General features: G+C 37.5%; 1 protein-coding gene across 4 annotated transcripts in view; it reads right to left on the bottom strand.

Moving 5' to 3' along the window:
- The window catches only part of LOC105475627 (basic leucine zipper and W2 domains 2), a 59,987-nt gene that overhangs the window by 13,671 nt on the left and 31,565 nt on the right, over positions 1–14,751 (bottom strand). For all 4 annotated transcript variants that reach the window (XM_011731053.2, XM_011731056.2, XM_011731055.2 and 1 more), the window contains exons 4-7: positions 11,470–11,573; positions 10,117–10,182; positions 6,832–6,967; positions 2,968–3,077 (exon numbers count right to left, since the gene is read on the bottom strand). In XM_011731053.2, coding sequence (XP_011729355.2) covers positions 2,968–3,077; positions 6,832–6,967; positions 10,117–10,182; positions 11,470–11,573 — 416 coding nt within the window. The remainder of the gene's footprint in view (positions 1–2,967; positions 3,078–6,831; positions 6,968–10,116; positions 10,183–11,469; positions 11,574–14,751) is intronic.

The following is a 14,751-nucleotide window of genomic DNA, read 5'->3' as shown; positions in this document are numbered from 1 at the left end:
CCTCCCTCAAGTCTTTACACAAATGTCATCTTATCACAGAGAGCTTTCCACCACTGAAAATCACAGCCCACATTTGGAAGCTCTCTAACTCTTTCCTACTTAATTTTGTTTTGAGATGGAGTCTTGCTCTGTCATCCAGGCTGGAGTGAAGTGGCGTGATCTTAGCTCACTGCAACCTCCACCTCCCGGGTTCAAGCAACTCTCCTGCCTCAGCCTCCCGAGGAACTGGGATTACAGGTGTGCACCATCACGCCCAACTAATTTTTTGTATTTTCAGTAGAGATAAGGTTTCACCATGTTGGTCAGGCTGGTCTTGAACTCCTGATTTCAAGTGATCCACCTGCCTCTGCCTCCTAAGGTGCTGGGATTACAGGTGTGAGCCACCACACTGGGCCCCTACTTAATTTTTACCTTTATTATAATACATGTTTTATGGGTTTTAGTTTATGGCCCACTCTCCTGAAATAGAATATAAGCTTCATGAAGGAAAGGGTCTGTTCGTTTGGTTCCTTTCAATCTCCCCAGCTCTTGGAAGTTTCGGCATATAATATAATCAATACATACTTATTGAATAAATAAAGGAAGAGAGCAATATCTTTAATTTCTTAATCACTACTTGCTTTGTCAGTAATAAGGGTTGTTTTTTCCCATTCCCTCTCCTCTCTGAGTTGCTATAAATTGTTCTTTCTTCTGTGTTATAATAGTGGGTGAGAGCTAAAGTCTGGTAATACACTAATTTTCCTAAAATGTAGTAGTTCAGAGTTAAAGAGAATTTTGTTGTATATGTTCATGAAACAAAATTTCCTCCTAAAGAGTGGGAACTGACTCACTAGTTCCTCATTCTCTTATTGATTCAACAAATATCAGGCAGGCATAGTGCATAGGTAACTACCCTGTTCTCACCCAGTTTATGTGTTTCTCGCAGAAACCACCACCCATGTTCCACGTATACACACAAACACACACACACCTAGTAAAAACAGCTAGATGGCATGTGTTTCCAAAAAGAAAATGAATTTTCTAAATGAAGCCACCTAATTAAGCTAACCGGGCTATAGTTGTGAATATCTTTAAGAAAATTACTGCTTTAAGAAATAACCGGATAGACTGTATCTTTTTTCCCAATCATCCACCTCCTCTGCTTCAAAAGAGTATTAAGAGAACCCCCTCCTTGCTATGTCTATCTGCATAGGTGGAGAAGCAGCCTGTTAGTGGACTGGATTTTCCCAGTCTATTGCCAGGCATGGCAGCATCCATAGGTGAGTTTTTAAGATACTTGAGAGGTTCAGTTCAGTCTCTGTGTTCTGGTACTCTGCCGTGAAGACAGAATGGGCCAGATGGGAGCTGCTCCCTCAGCCTGCGCCCGAATGAAAAGGCATGTGGAACTAAGTCAGGCTTAGCCAAGATAGAGCTAACCTATAGACAACCCACAGCCTCATGGACAACAAATATGTTCCCTTTGTATGAACCTCCACCTTCCTCAGCAACCTATTCACTTATCTTCTGTGACTTTTGCTTCTGTTTACAGGGATTTGCCCTAAGTCCACTAGAAAGTAGGTTTCACAAGGGCAGGCAACTTTTCTGTCCTGTTCTCTACTGGCTCTGCAGCTTGTCGTACCATGCCCAGCACAGGGTAGGCATTCAGTAAACATATGAGGAATGAAAATTATTATGAGCTAGAACCTAGACTTTTACCATAATGTAAAAACTGTAAACACACAAATCTATTTAAGGTAAACGTCAAGAAACAAAGTATTCTTAAGTGATTTAAATTGCAAGTATTTACATTTAAAATTACTTTCATGTGTTCTTGAGGAAGAGAGAGAGTCTTAGAATTATCTCATGGGATTGGACCCTTGCACACTGAAACACACTGGAAGAGAACAACAGAGAAAAGGCCAGGTGAAAAGAAGATGGCAGGGATGTGTCTTATTTTTACACTTTATCCTAGAACTGTAAAAGCAATTCCACCTGGAAAAATCTTGGCATTTCACAGCTGCTGCATCAAGAAGAAAGAAATTGTAGGGAGCACATAGAAAATAATAATAAAATGAGATATTGCGTGGCAAAAAAAAAAAAAAGACATTATAAAAACAAAACATTTTTCTGGATTTTCTTAGAAATACACAAAGATGGAGAAATAAAAATATAATCAAGCAACTGTGACACAATTAACTTGTTTACTTTCTGCAACAGCTTAAGTATTTCCAAGGCAATCTTGTTTAAACTTTTTTTTTTAAGCAAACTATTTAACACACATTTGAGATGAGCACAGTCTGACTGCTACTCAAAATAGAGATCACAAGTATTTGATTAAGTGAGATTGATGAAATTTTTATCATATTAAAACCTTAAAATGTCTAGAAGGTTATGACTATAGGCTGGGTGCGGTGGCTCACACCTGTAATCCCAGCACTTTGGGAGGCTGAGGTGGGCGGATCACTTGAGGTCAGGAGTTTGAGACTAACCTGCCCAACATGGTGAAACCCCATCTCTACTAACAAAATCCCAAAATTTGCTGGGTGTGGTGGAGAGCGCCTGTAATCCCACCTACTCAGGAGACTGAGGCAGGAGAATTGTTTGAACCCAGGAGGCAGAGGTTGCAGTGAGTGATACTGTGCCACTGCACTCCAGCCTGGGTGACAGAGCCAGACTCTGTCTCCAAAAAAAAAAAGTTATGGCTATAAAAGAAAGTCTTAATTCTGATTAAATATTAACACTATGTCAACAAACTTACAAATTTGGAAGTCTATATTCCTCACAATTCTTTAATTTTATTGTGCCATTTGGTGACAAAATAAAGATTAAAATGAAATCAGTTTCTATTAACAATTACACAGAAATAAAAGGAACAGTGCTCCAAGTCAACATAGATCCAGGGATATTACTCATATACTACATTGCAGGCATTGCTTAAGCTCCAAGAAAGGCATCATACATACAACCCTTTCACCAGAAAACACTTACAAGCAGCCTCTTGTCTAAGTTGGCTTTTCTCAAAGACGAGGTAACAGAGTTGGCATCTTTTTCTGCCATCCATGCTTTGAAAAGCTTGACAGCGAATGAGGCCGCAATGCCTGTTCAAAAACAAAAGAGAATTTCATTCCTTTTATGAGCAAAACCAATTGTGATGGTGTGCAAAGCACCCAGGTTTCCTGAAGTGGGTAAATAACTAAAATACTAAATTTGGTACAAAGGAAAAGTCAATAGACCTCTAGGCAAATTCTCCTCTTCTCGTTACTCAAAATAGAACATTTTCAGGAAAAGGAAAATAAATTAAAATATTTTTCAAATTTGGACTCTTTGAATCCAACCTGGTCTAACTGTAAGTTATTTTACCTTGGTCAAAAACATACTTAACACCCAGTATCTTCGGTGTTATTGCCTTTATTTCACCCTCTGGTTCACATGTATTTCATGTTTATAACAGTGATCTTGAGGCACAAGAAAATTAGGAGACACAAAACTGTAATGTCACCTTTATCAAGTAATTTGCTAATAAAGGATGCCAGTACAAGAACACTGATAGTGATAGATATAATAAGTACTGCTACGAATAGATGAACACACATCACTTACCTTAGTTTTACTTTTTATAAAAAGCATTTTATTTATTTATTTATTCCTATTTTTATTTTTTGGGGGATGGAGTCTCACTCTGTTGCCCAGGCTGGAGCGCAGTGGCACGAGCTCAGCTCACTGCAATCTTCACCTCCTGGGGTCAAGTGATTCTCCTGCCTCAGCCTCCCAAGTAGCTGGGATTACAGGCATGCACCACCAAACTCAGCTAATTACTGTATTTTTAGTAGAGACAGGGTTTTGCCATGTTGGGCAGGCTAGTCCTGAACCCTTGACCTCAGGTGATCCACCTGTGCTGGCCTCCCAAATTGCTGGGATTACAGGAATGAGGCATTGCGCCCAGCCATAAAAAGCATTTTAAAATATTCTTGAGTTAAGCTATAAAAATATCAAGGCTGTTTCAAGTTAAACTTTTCTGGATTTAAAAAAAATCGTTATTAAGCTAGTTATGTTAAATCAGGAAACCATTCAATCACATGTCCACATTTACATTACCACTTATTTCCAAATAGAAATAATCAGATAATAAGAAGACAGTTCTATGAACACTTCAAATTTCTAAATTTATGTTGTGGTTATTTAATGAAGAGTTAAGATGTAGTTGAAACATTTAACTGAGTTTTCTAAACTGAAGGTTCTACTATTGTTATGAGCTAATGATAATGTGGCCTAAGCAGCCTCTATTCTCTTTACCTCTTTCCTAAAAGAGGTCCCATTTTATCCAGTCCAGGTGACTCCTCATTAGCCTAAGTTCTGGTACCACCTCTTTCTGATGATTAATTTAGTGACCTCGCTCAAGCTCATCTGCCCAAGGCACCCCCCGGGCAATTGCTACTGGACCTGTACTGGTCATGCAGTCTGTGTCAGCCAATCAGCTGAAGGGAAGATAAATTATCCTGTGTTCAGGAGAAGTGTTCTTTCACTGAACCGGAACCAGGAAGAATATGCCATAACTGTATCAGCAGACATTTATAACAAGAGGGGGCAGCATCCTTGGGATGAAGTTAATGCTATGAATGATAACAGGAGAAAAATACTTAAGTTCTGAACGATATTGCTGTTCAGCCTGAAGTCTGTCCTAATTTTCCATTTATTGTTACATAAGAAATACATGTCCTTATATACCAATTTGACCCAGGTCTTCCAGTAACTGGAAAGTCAAAGCATTTAATTCGTCTATCATTCATATAGACACCAACTAAACCTGATTTTCTTCCCTTGAATAAGCAGATAAACTAATTTAAAAAAAAACGGCCATGACAACAAAACATGCATTACATCTTAACTGAAAGTTTATGTTAAACAACTTGTTAAAATGAATTTTTAGCATTATCATTAGCTCATACAACCAATATAAAATTTAATATAAATTAATACTAGGCTGTAATCTGTATTGTAAGTAAAGAAAAACTATGCTTGAAACTAGGAGCCTAAAATTGAGATTTAACTTTCTTTATAGTTACTCCTCTACTGAGTAGGATAATCCCATCTCCCTTGGTCATGTATTGGATGAGCTGGTGAAAATGATTAATTTCTTAACTATTTTCGTTATTTCTTTTTTTTTTTTTTTTTTTATCTTAGATAGTCTTTCTCTGTTGCCCAGGCTGTAGTAAGATGATGTGATCATAGCTCACCGTAGCCTCAAACTCCTGGGCTCAAGTAATCCTCTTGCCTTAGTCTCCTGAGCAGCTGGGATTGCATGGTGTGCCAACACACCTGGCTAGTTTTTACTTTTTTTTTTGTAGAGAAGAAGAGTCTTGCTATGTTTCCCAAACTGGTCTCAAACTCCTGGCCTCAAGCAATTTTCTTACCTCAGCTTCCCAAAGTGTTAGGATTTCAGGCATGAGTTACCATACCCAGCCATTTTCTCAATGCTTTTCCAATTAGGAAGCAAGAGTTTAAACCTCTAGTTTGTAAAAGATGGCAGAGTTTAAGGAAAAGCCATATAACAGAGGCACTATACTACTTCCATAGCAAAGTTATTTTTCTCCTCACCACCCCTCAAACATTTTACTATAATAATTTCCAGACATACAGAAAAGCTGAACAAACTGAACAATGACCACTCACATGCCCACCATCTAGTTTCTATAACTAATATTTTTCCGTATTTGCTTTATCACATATCTATCCATCTAATAATGTAATTTTTGGATACATTACAAAGGAAGTTACAGACATCATTTAGGTTTTTAAAATAACTAGAAAGGCAATTATTTTCTGTTATGTTGGCTAGGATAATTTAAAATAATGAATGGTTAACATTTATATACTATGTTGATTTTCTGTGTGCAAAATGGCTAATAGCAAAAATAAGATGTGTGTTGTACTGTGAATTTTCTTCAGGGAAATACTTTAAAATGTCATAATACTAATAACATCGAACAATTACAGAGTCTGAATTGTCATAAATCTGAGTGATTTTAAGCTAAAAACTAGAGTCTTTGAATAAGACCAATTGACTCTCAATTTACTATTCTTTTCTTAGCTACAAGAAAACTATAACCCCTTTCACTACAGGCATGAATGAGGCTAGGACTTCATATACGTAGGAGGAAAACTTTTTAAGTTCTCAGAAGAAACAGATGTTCGCACAAAAGCTCTTTTAATTTGTTTTTAAGGAAAAATAACTGTTTTGTGTTGCATTGTAATTTGACTATCATTATCCTCCTACAAGTAAACAGCCCACTTTTGTTTTATTCTATAACCAAATCATGGTATGCATGCCTATCCAACTCTTAATGCCTTAAAATTAAAACAAGACTCCTTCTATTGCAGCAGACTTAAAACTGTTTTCTAAAACTGAGACAATGAATATCTTAAAAAGTGCAATCAAAATGAGTATCTGAGCATCAGTTTCTCTAGACCTTGAGAGGGGAACAGTTTTTGTTCTTACAATAGGGGTGAGAGTTAAAGGCTGCCATTTTGTATTGAAGGGCAAAAAGGTCACCAAATCGATTTCAGGGTATTTGACCTAGGCATCAAGTCTTCCATGAGATTTTAATTGGCTATTAGTCTTTCTTAATATGTCTTTGTACAGGTGTGCATATTTTTTTCCTTCAAATGTCCTACAATTAACATGTCCACTCCTTTTATTATTTGAAAGGCAACATACACACATACACAGATATTCTCTTATGTGAAGAATGAGTAGTAGAGGATACCAAAAGGAGCAACTGGCATTTTTATAACTATCTGTGGCTTTATTTTTCCTTTGTTGTGTGACAGGCGAGAAAACAGGAGCCTCATTACCTTCTTTGACTAAGCTGTCGGTGAAGAGACTGGTGAGGATGGTGGCGGGCAGGGTGCCGTTGCCCAGCAGAATCCCTGACAGCATCGCCAACTTTGTCTGCTCTGTTTCGGAAAAGGCTTTAAGGAAGAGGAGAAGCTGTGGGTCAAAAAAAAAAAAAAAAAAAAGAAAAAGAAAAGAAAAAAAAAAGGAACCATGTCTATGAAGCAAAGGACTGAAGTGGGAAGATAAACAGTGTGAACATCCATGGCTACGTGGCACACACACAGAAGGTCATATGCAAAGCATAGTAATTCATTTCATGATAAATTGGATGCCGTGGAAAGTGACTTGAGCAGGCAGGTTCCTTTCTTCTCAGTTCATTTACTCACAGCTGTAGATAACATTCACGGAAAGGAAAAGAGATATTTGGATGATATGTAAACAGATGGATTTATGTTTGACTATGTGCATGCAAAAGGGTTAAGTATACACGATGGACATGTTTCTGAAATGTATTGTTTTTCAAGTTTTTCCACTTCTTTGGGTGACTGACTACCTCTTCCCCTGCTACATATGCCCGTTTTCTCTGAATAGAATTTTTACGGCAAAAACAGAAACAAATAAAAAGCCCCACAAAAACAAAAAACCAGGAAAGAGTCGAAGTTAAGCTTTTGACATTTAATATATACTTTTCTGAGCTCACAGAATACAACAGTCTTCAAAACAAGACTGTTCAGGGAGAAACGGGTTTTCTAGGTTCTTGATGTTTTTTGGGTACACTTTTAGATTCTCTTGCCCCCGAGGCAGGGAACTGAAAAAGTAGCAACCCTAGAAAAATATGAATGTAAGCTCAAAGCAAACAAAACAAAAAACCCACTTCCTATATTATATTTTCCTATAGTAGTCAGCCCTGTGGGATGTCCTTCTCTCTCCTAACTCTCCTCTGCTTTGTGCTTTGACTACATTCTACTGTTACTTTCTCCATTTCACCAGTTATTAGGCTTGCCATGGAAATTCCTCAGGGGCCACTATCACTACAGGAGCCTTGCTGATTTTCCATTATTTTGTGCCAATGCAAAATTCACTGGCATTGATAGAGACTTGAGTGTCTCCATCCTGATGATGTGATTATTCCACTAGCTGCATAGGGGGTAAGAAAATATTAACTTACTATTCCCCAATAATTTAAGGATTATTACATTATAGACTATTTACATTATGTGAAAGTGGCAGAACTGGAACCAAACCAGTCCATTCGCCTCTCAATGTATACCTATTAAATTCTCAACAAATTAAAAAGAAGTTAACATCTAAGTAAGTGCCAGGGAGTGAGGGAATGAGGGTTTCAAAGGCTTAAGCTCCAAGGAGCATCAAGAATGGGGAAGAATGAAAGAACTAACATAAGTATAGACAGTTCATGTCAATTTGTCCTTTTTCTCCATTATAAAAATAACATTTAAATGAGAATAATAAAAAATAGCCTCTAAAATAAAATTTTAACACCACTTCTTCAACTTCACGCATATGACCAGATTCATTTAAAATATACTTAATCACATAGAAATGGCACAAAAATTAGGTCATCATAAAAATAATAACCACATTGCTCAATTATATTAATCAACATTAAAACATAATTACATGTATACACACATATTGTTTTTCATTGCATTACATGCTAATGATAGCTAAAACTTGTGGAGTGGGCCAGACAACTCTTCTGATCACTTTATGTGTATTAATAAGTACAACAGGCTCCATCTCCAATTACAGAAAAGAATACTAAGGTACAAAGATATTAAGTAATTTGCCTGCCCCAGGTCAAACTGCTACCAAATGGTTGCTTTGCACCTCGCATTTCCATTTAATTTGTCATGGGCATTTTCCCTTATTAATACATGTAGTTATGCCTACATGTATAAAAGACTGCATAGTATTCCACTGTATAGATTGTAAATTAATTAACCAGTCTTCATCACCTACCAATGAACATTTAGGCTATTTTTCAATACTGTGGTGACATCTTTATACATATAGCTTTATATATCCATGCTAATGGATTCTTATAAATCCATGAAGGCCGGGGCATGGGTTATATAAGAAACATTTCTTTTAATGACTATTGTCAACTTGCTCTTCAATATTATACACGGAACTACTTTAAACTGGGTGGGGTGGGGGGCAGTTAGTGTGGGGAGGAGTGGGGAGAGTAAGTAGGGAAGAAGTAAGTATATGTTATGGTTACTTTTTTCACTTAGTGTTTTACTTTTAGATAGATATCTAAAACTGGAAGCAATGACAAAGTAACGAACAAATCTGAAACAGGTAAAGGTAGTGGGTGCTATATATAAATACAGGAGTTACAAACTGGAAGAGGGAACGTGCAATTACTCTAAAGAGGACATCTTTAAGGAGATGCTACTGTTGATTTGACTAGAGACCAGTTACTACACTGAGCTCCTTATATGTTATTTCATATATTCCCACAGCAACCATAAGGTATATCCTCTTACTACAGCTATTTCACTGATGAGAAAGACTACTGAGATTTACACCCATACACTCTATCTCCAAAGAGGTGCTTCCATTCCCTTTGCTAAACTGCATAGAATTAAAGAATTTTGCTGAACATTAGCTGCTGTGCTATGTTCTTTCATAGGCTTTAACTACTTAAACCACTTTATCTTGATTCTAGTTTTCATTTTAACCTCTGCACGGTCAGAGATTATACCCCATAAAACTATTCTTACTGAACAAAGCACACTGTCTTACATTAAATATTAACGGAAAAAGTCCAGAATAATCACATATTTCTTCCTATAGCTATTAGCTAATGATCTTTCATACTCATTTATTTACCAAACATTTATTAAAAACTCACTAAATGTTACCACATGTATGGCACTTTTGGAATATCATTGTACATGTAAAATTTTATTTTATTTTATTATTATTTTTTCTGAGATGGAGTCTTGCTCTGTCGCCCAGGCTGGAGTGCAGTGGAGCAATCTTGGCTCACTGAAGCCTCTGCCGCCTGGGTTCAAGCGATTCTCCTGCCTCAGCCTCCCGATTAGCTGGGATTATAGGCCACCATGCCTGGGTAATTTTTGTGTTTTTAGTAGAGACGGGATTTCAGCATCTTGATCAGGCTGGTCTTGAACTCCTGACCTTGTGATCCACCCATCTCGGCCTCCTAAAATGCTAGGATTACAGATGTGAGCCACCGCACCCGGCCACTTATAAAATTTTTATCCACCTCCATTTCATTACTATAAAACAGATAGGCATTATATTTGAATTTTTACCTTTTTCATTTCATCTTCAAATGCCTTCTCCAAATACTTATATCTCCTGATGAGTTTATTGAAGACCTAAACATAAAACAGAACCATTAAATATTAGGTCAACCAAAAGACACAGAAGGAGGGTATAGAAACTCACCGTAATGACACCATAGATCTACAATAAAAAAAGTGTATAGTTAAACAGGCTCACACTGTAATATAAAAACTATAAGCATTTCAAAGATGCTACCATGACCTAGGGGAACAAATACGATCAAAATGTACATGTAAGATAAAACAAATTCATTCATTATAAAGATATAACCACTTAGATAATGATGTGATGGGGAGGAAAGCAAAGTGCAGGACAGATTCTACTCTAGGTAAACAACAAACATGTTTCTAGCAGATGAGCAAAAAATGTTATAATTTACTGGCAATAAAGGATGACTGGCCCCTATGGTTGTGTTAGAACTGTGAAGCAGAGTTGGCAACTGTATTAGGATCTAGACAGTCTTAAGTGGAATGATGTTTTTAAATGGGGATTTTGTAAATATTGGTTATTTTAATAACTGTGGAAATGATTTCTTAATCTAGTTCCTTTTTCTCCTACACACAAGCTATACTCCTACTTACAACTCTTGGGTATTCGTTTCCTAATGTAATCAAGATGGAGTCCAAGAGTAAAAATAATAATTGCCCTTTATGGGGAAAGAATGACCCAGGCAGGGAATTAACACACGATAAGCAAAAGAAATAAATTACATTAAAATCCCATAAATTTTATTTCCAATTTACACTAATACTCACATATTCTTTAACATGTATACAAGAAAAACGAATTCTCCTGATCCAAGAATAAATTCCCATGAGAGATTAACAAAAAAAAAAAAAAAAGAAAGAAAAGAAAAAGCATTATATTATTGCAGTTCTTTTTGTTTTGTTTTGAGATGGAGTCTCACTCTGTCATCCAGGTTGAGCAGTGGCACCATCTCGGCTCACTGTAACCTCTGTCTTCTGGGTTCAAGTGATTTTCCTGCCTCAGCCTCCCAAGTAGCTGGGATTACAGGCACCCACCACCACACCCAGCTAATTTTTGTATTTTTTAGTAGAGATGGGGTTTCACCATGTTGGCCAGGCTGGTCACAAACTCCTGACCTCAAGTGATCCACCCACCATGGCCAAAGTGCTGGGATTATAGGCTCAAGCCCTATTTTTATAGTTTTAATGCCCATTATTTTCATATGTTTAAAGGCTTTTTCTAAGATTCCTATTTAAAAAGTGGGTGGGCTGTAGAGCTTCTATAGAGTTTTCCTCAATCCTCTTCAAATGCTTCCCTTCTGACTCAAGGGCAATCTCTCAAATAGGCTCTACCTGAGCATAGTTTCGGATGGTTTCATGATCTTCATTTGCTGAAAACACACAGTGGTTGGTCATCTTGGTCTTGTCACCATCATCTATGCGTGTTCCTCCAGGGGCTGAAAAGAGAAAGGTAATTATAGTTAGGATAATACTGAAATTGAGAACAGCATTTACAGAACAGATCGATTCTGGCAAATGAAAGAAAATAATGAAAGTAGATGTAAAATCTAAGAGTCACATAAAATGTCAAAGAATGACACACATAGATGTACACATGTTGCTGTATATTTTTTCCTTTTCTTTGAGATGGAGTCTTGCTCTGTCATCCAGGCTGGAGTGCAGTGGCACAATCTTGGCTCACTGCAACCTCCACCTCCCGGGTTCAAGCAATTCTCCTGCCTCAGCCTCCTGAGTAGCTGGGATTACAGGCATGCACCACCATGCCCAACTAATTTTTATAGTATTAGTAGATACGGGATTTCACCATGTTGGTCAGGCTGGTTTCGAACTCCTGACCTTGTGATCCGCCCACCTCAGCTTCCCAAAGCGCTGGGATTACAGGCTTAAGCCACTGTACTTGGCCTTGTATACTTCATGTTTCCAATATAATATAAATTAGTTGTTTCATTTCATGCTCCCACCATAGTGTACTTCATTTTAGTTCCACATCCTCAACTTCACTACATTCTATCACTATAAGTCTGGTTCTTTCCAAAGTATATTCTTAATCATGGAAGCAAAGAACAACCTTTATTCAGTAAATTTAATTTCATTATTCTCAATGCAACTCCAGATACTTCCCACTCCAGGACATAGTTGTTTCTTCAGGCTTGCTAACATTTTGCAAGTATTTTGTGGATACTCTACCTAGATATCACCAACTACAGAACTGACCAGACCTGACTCATAGATCTTTTTGCTTTCTACTTGAGTAGCTATTACAATTGCTTCCTCCTTCGCTAACCCAGTTATCCATGACTGGTTGAATAGCATGGACTCTGATGCTCGCTATTTGAATTTAATCACCCAGCAGCTATGTTGGCTAGAAGAAATTATTTTATTCTCTCTCATTTTTTTTCCCCATGGACTCAATAGATTAGATGCCTTTTTCTTCAATTAACTTTCCATATTCAAAGGGTCCTCCTACAAGTTTCAGTGGTAGCCATTAGAAGCATTAGTTGATTAGAAGAGCAGAATGACAACATTAGGAATTTCTGTTTTCTAATTTAGGTAGAAGGTTTCTAATTTCTGTTTGTAATTAAGGTAGAAGGTTTGAGCAGTTAGCTTAATATCTTTCATATACACAACAAATGTTTGTAGTGTATATACTTACACCAGCTACTGTGCTAGGCACCGAGGATACAATAATGGTCAAAGCTGAAAAGACACTCTCTACTCATTAGCCACTCCCTTTATTTGTTTGTGTATTAGTGTATAATCACCTTGATTTAACTTGTGATTTCAGATCTCTGGATTAAAAGGGCCACCCATAGTCACCTTTTTTAGCAGACATAGGCAAATGAGAATTCAATTGAGTTATACTTTCCTTAGCTTATCATCCCCTCTATGGGCTTCAGACTTCAGCATACGGTTTAGTAAGTAAATTAGTTTTTGGAGAAGTCAGCCCCTTTAGGAGTCTATTTTCACTCAATTAATTTATGCATGAGATTTAATTAGCCCTTTTAAATGAATATAACCATCTGGAACTGTTGCGGGAAGACAGGGAACCCGAATGGAGGGACCGGCTGAAGCCACGGCAGAAGAACATAAATTGTGAAGATTTCATGGACATTTGTTAGTTCCCCAAATTAATACTTTTAAAATTTCTTATGCCTGTCTTTACTGCAGTCTCTGAACATAAATTGTGAAGATTTCATGGAAATTTATCACTTCCCCAATCAATACTCTTATAATTTCCCATGCCTGTCTTTATTTTAATCTCTTAATCCCGTCATCTTCGTAAGCTGAGGATGTATGTCGCCTCAGGACCCTGTGATGATTGCGTTATCTGCACAAATTGTTTGTGAAGCATGTGTGTTTGAACAATATGAAATCTGGGCACCTTGAAAAGAACAGGACAACAGTGATTTTCAGGAAACAAGAGAGATAACCATAAAGTCAGACTGCCTGCAGGGCCGGGCAGAACACAGTCATATTTCTCTTCTTTCAGAAAGCGAATAGGAGAAATATTGCTGAATTCTTTTCTCAGCAAGGAATAACCCTGGGAAAATGAATGCATTCCCAGGGGAAGGTCTCTAAAATGGCCGCTCTGGGAGTGTCTGTCTTATGCAGTTGTAGATAAGGGATGAAATAAGCCCTGGTCTCCTGCAGTGCCACCAGGCTTGTTAGGATTGGGAAATTCCAGCCTGGCGAAATTCTAGTCAGACTGGTTGTCTGCTCTCGAACCCTGTTTCCTGTTAAGATGTTTATCAATGACAATGTGTGCCCAGCAGGACATGGGCCTTCATCAGTAATTCTAAGTTCGCCCTGGCCTTGTGATCTTGCTCTGTCCCCATTTGCCTTGTGATATTTTATTGCCTTTGAAGCATGTGATCTCTGTGATCCACATCCTATTTGTACACTCCCTCCCCTTTGAAAATCGCTAATAAAAACTTGCTGGTTTTGCGGCTCAGGCCAACATGTGATGTCACTCCCAGAGACTCAGCTGTAAAATTTCTTCCTTTTGTACTCTTTCTCTTTATTTCTCAGACCAGCCAACACTTAGGGAAAATAGAAAAGAACCTACGTTGAAATACTGGGGGCTGGTTCCCCTGATATGGAACAAACTTAGATAATAATCTTCTAAAACCTCTGGGCTAATTATTGCTATTGCTTTTGATAGAAATTACAAAACTGAAGTTTGATATTGAAACTACAGACTTTTGAGAGGTATGTTTTTAAAGTTACATTGTTTAATGAAATAAAACACTTATTATATATTAATAATATTGCTACAGCTTGCATTAAAATTTTTGCTGATATTAGGACCAAGTATTATTTGCCATTTCTAATGTTTTTGGAGTGCCTGCTGTTTTTCTCAAGGTAGAAGTAAACTTAATATATTTATTGTATTTACTATACACAAGGTAATATTGAAAGACCAAGATAGCTGCTGTTTTAAGAACAATGGGGCTGGGCGTGGTGGCCCATGCTTGTAATCTCAGCACTTTGGGACAGATCACCTGAGGTCAGGAGTTTGAGACCAGCCTAGTCAACATGGTGGAAACCCCGTCTCTACTAAAAACACAAAATTAGCTGGACATGCTGACACATGCCTGTAATCCCTGCTACTCA

The sequence above is a fragment of the Macaca nemestrina genome, chromosome 4 (assembly GCF_043159975.1).
Source record: "Macaca nemestrina isolate mMacNem1 chromosome 4, mMacNem.hap1, whole genome shotgun sequence".
NCBI lineage: Eukaryota > Metazoa > Chordata > Mammalia > Primates > Cercopithecidae > Macaca > Macaca nemestrina.
Note: the sequence above shows the minus strand (reverse complement) of the source record. Positions and strands in the feature narration are given on the sequence as shown.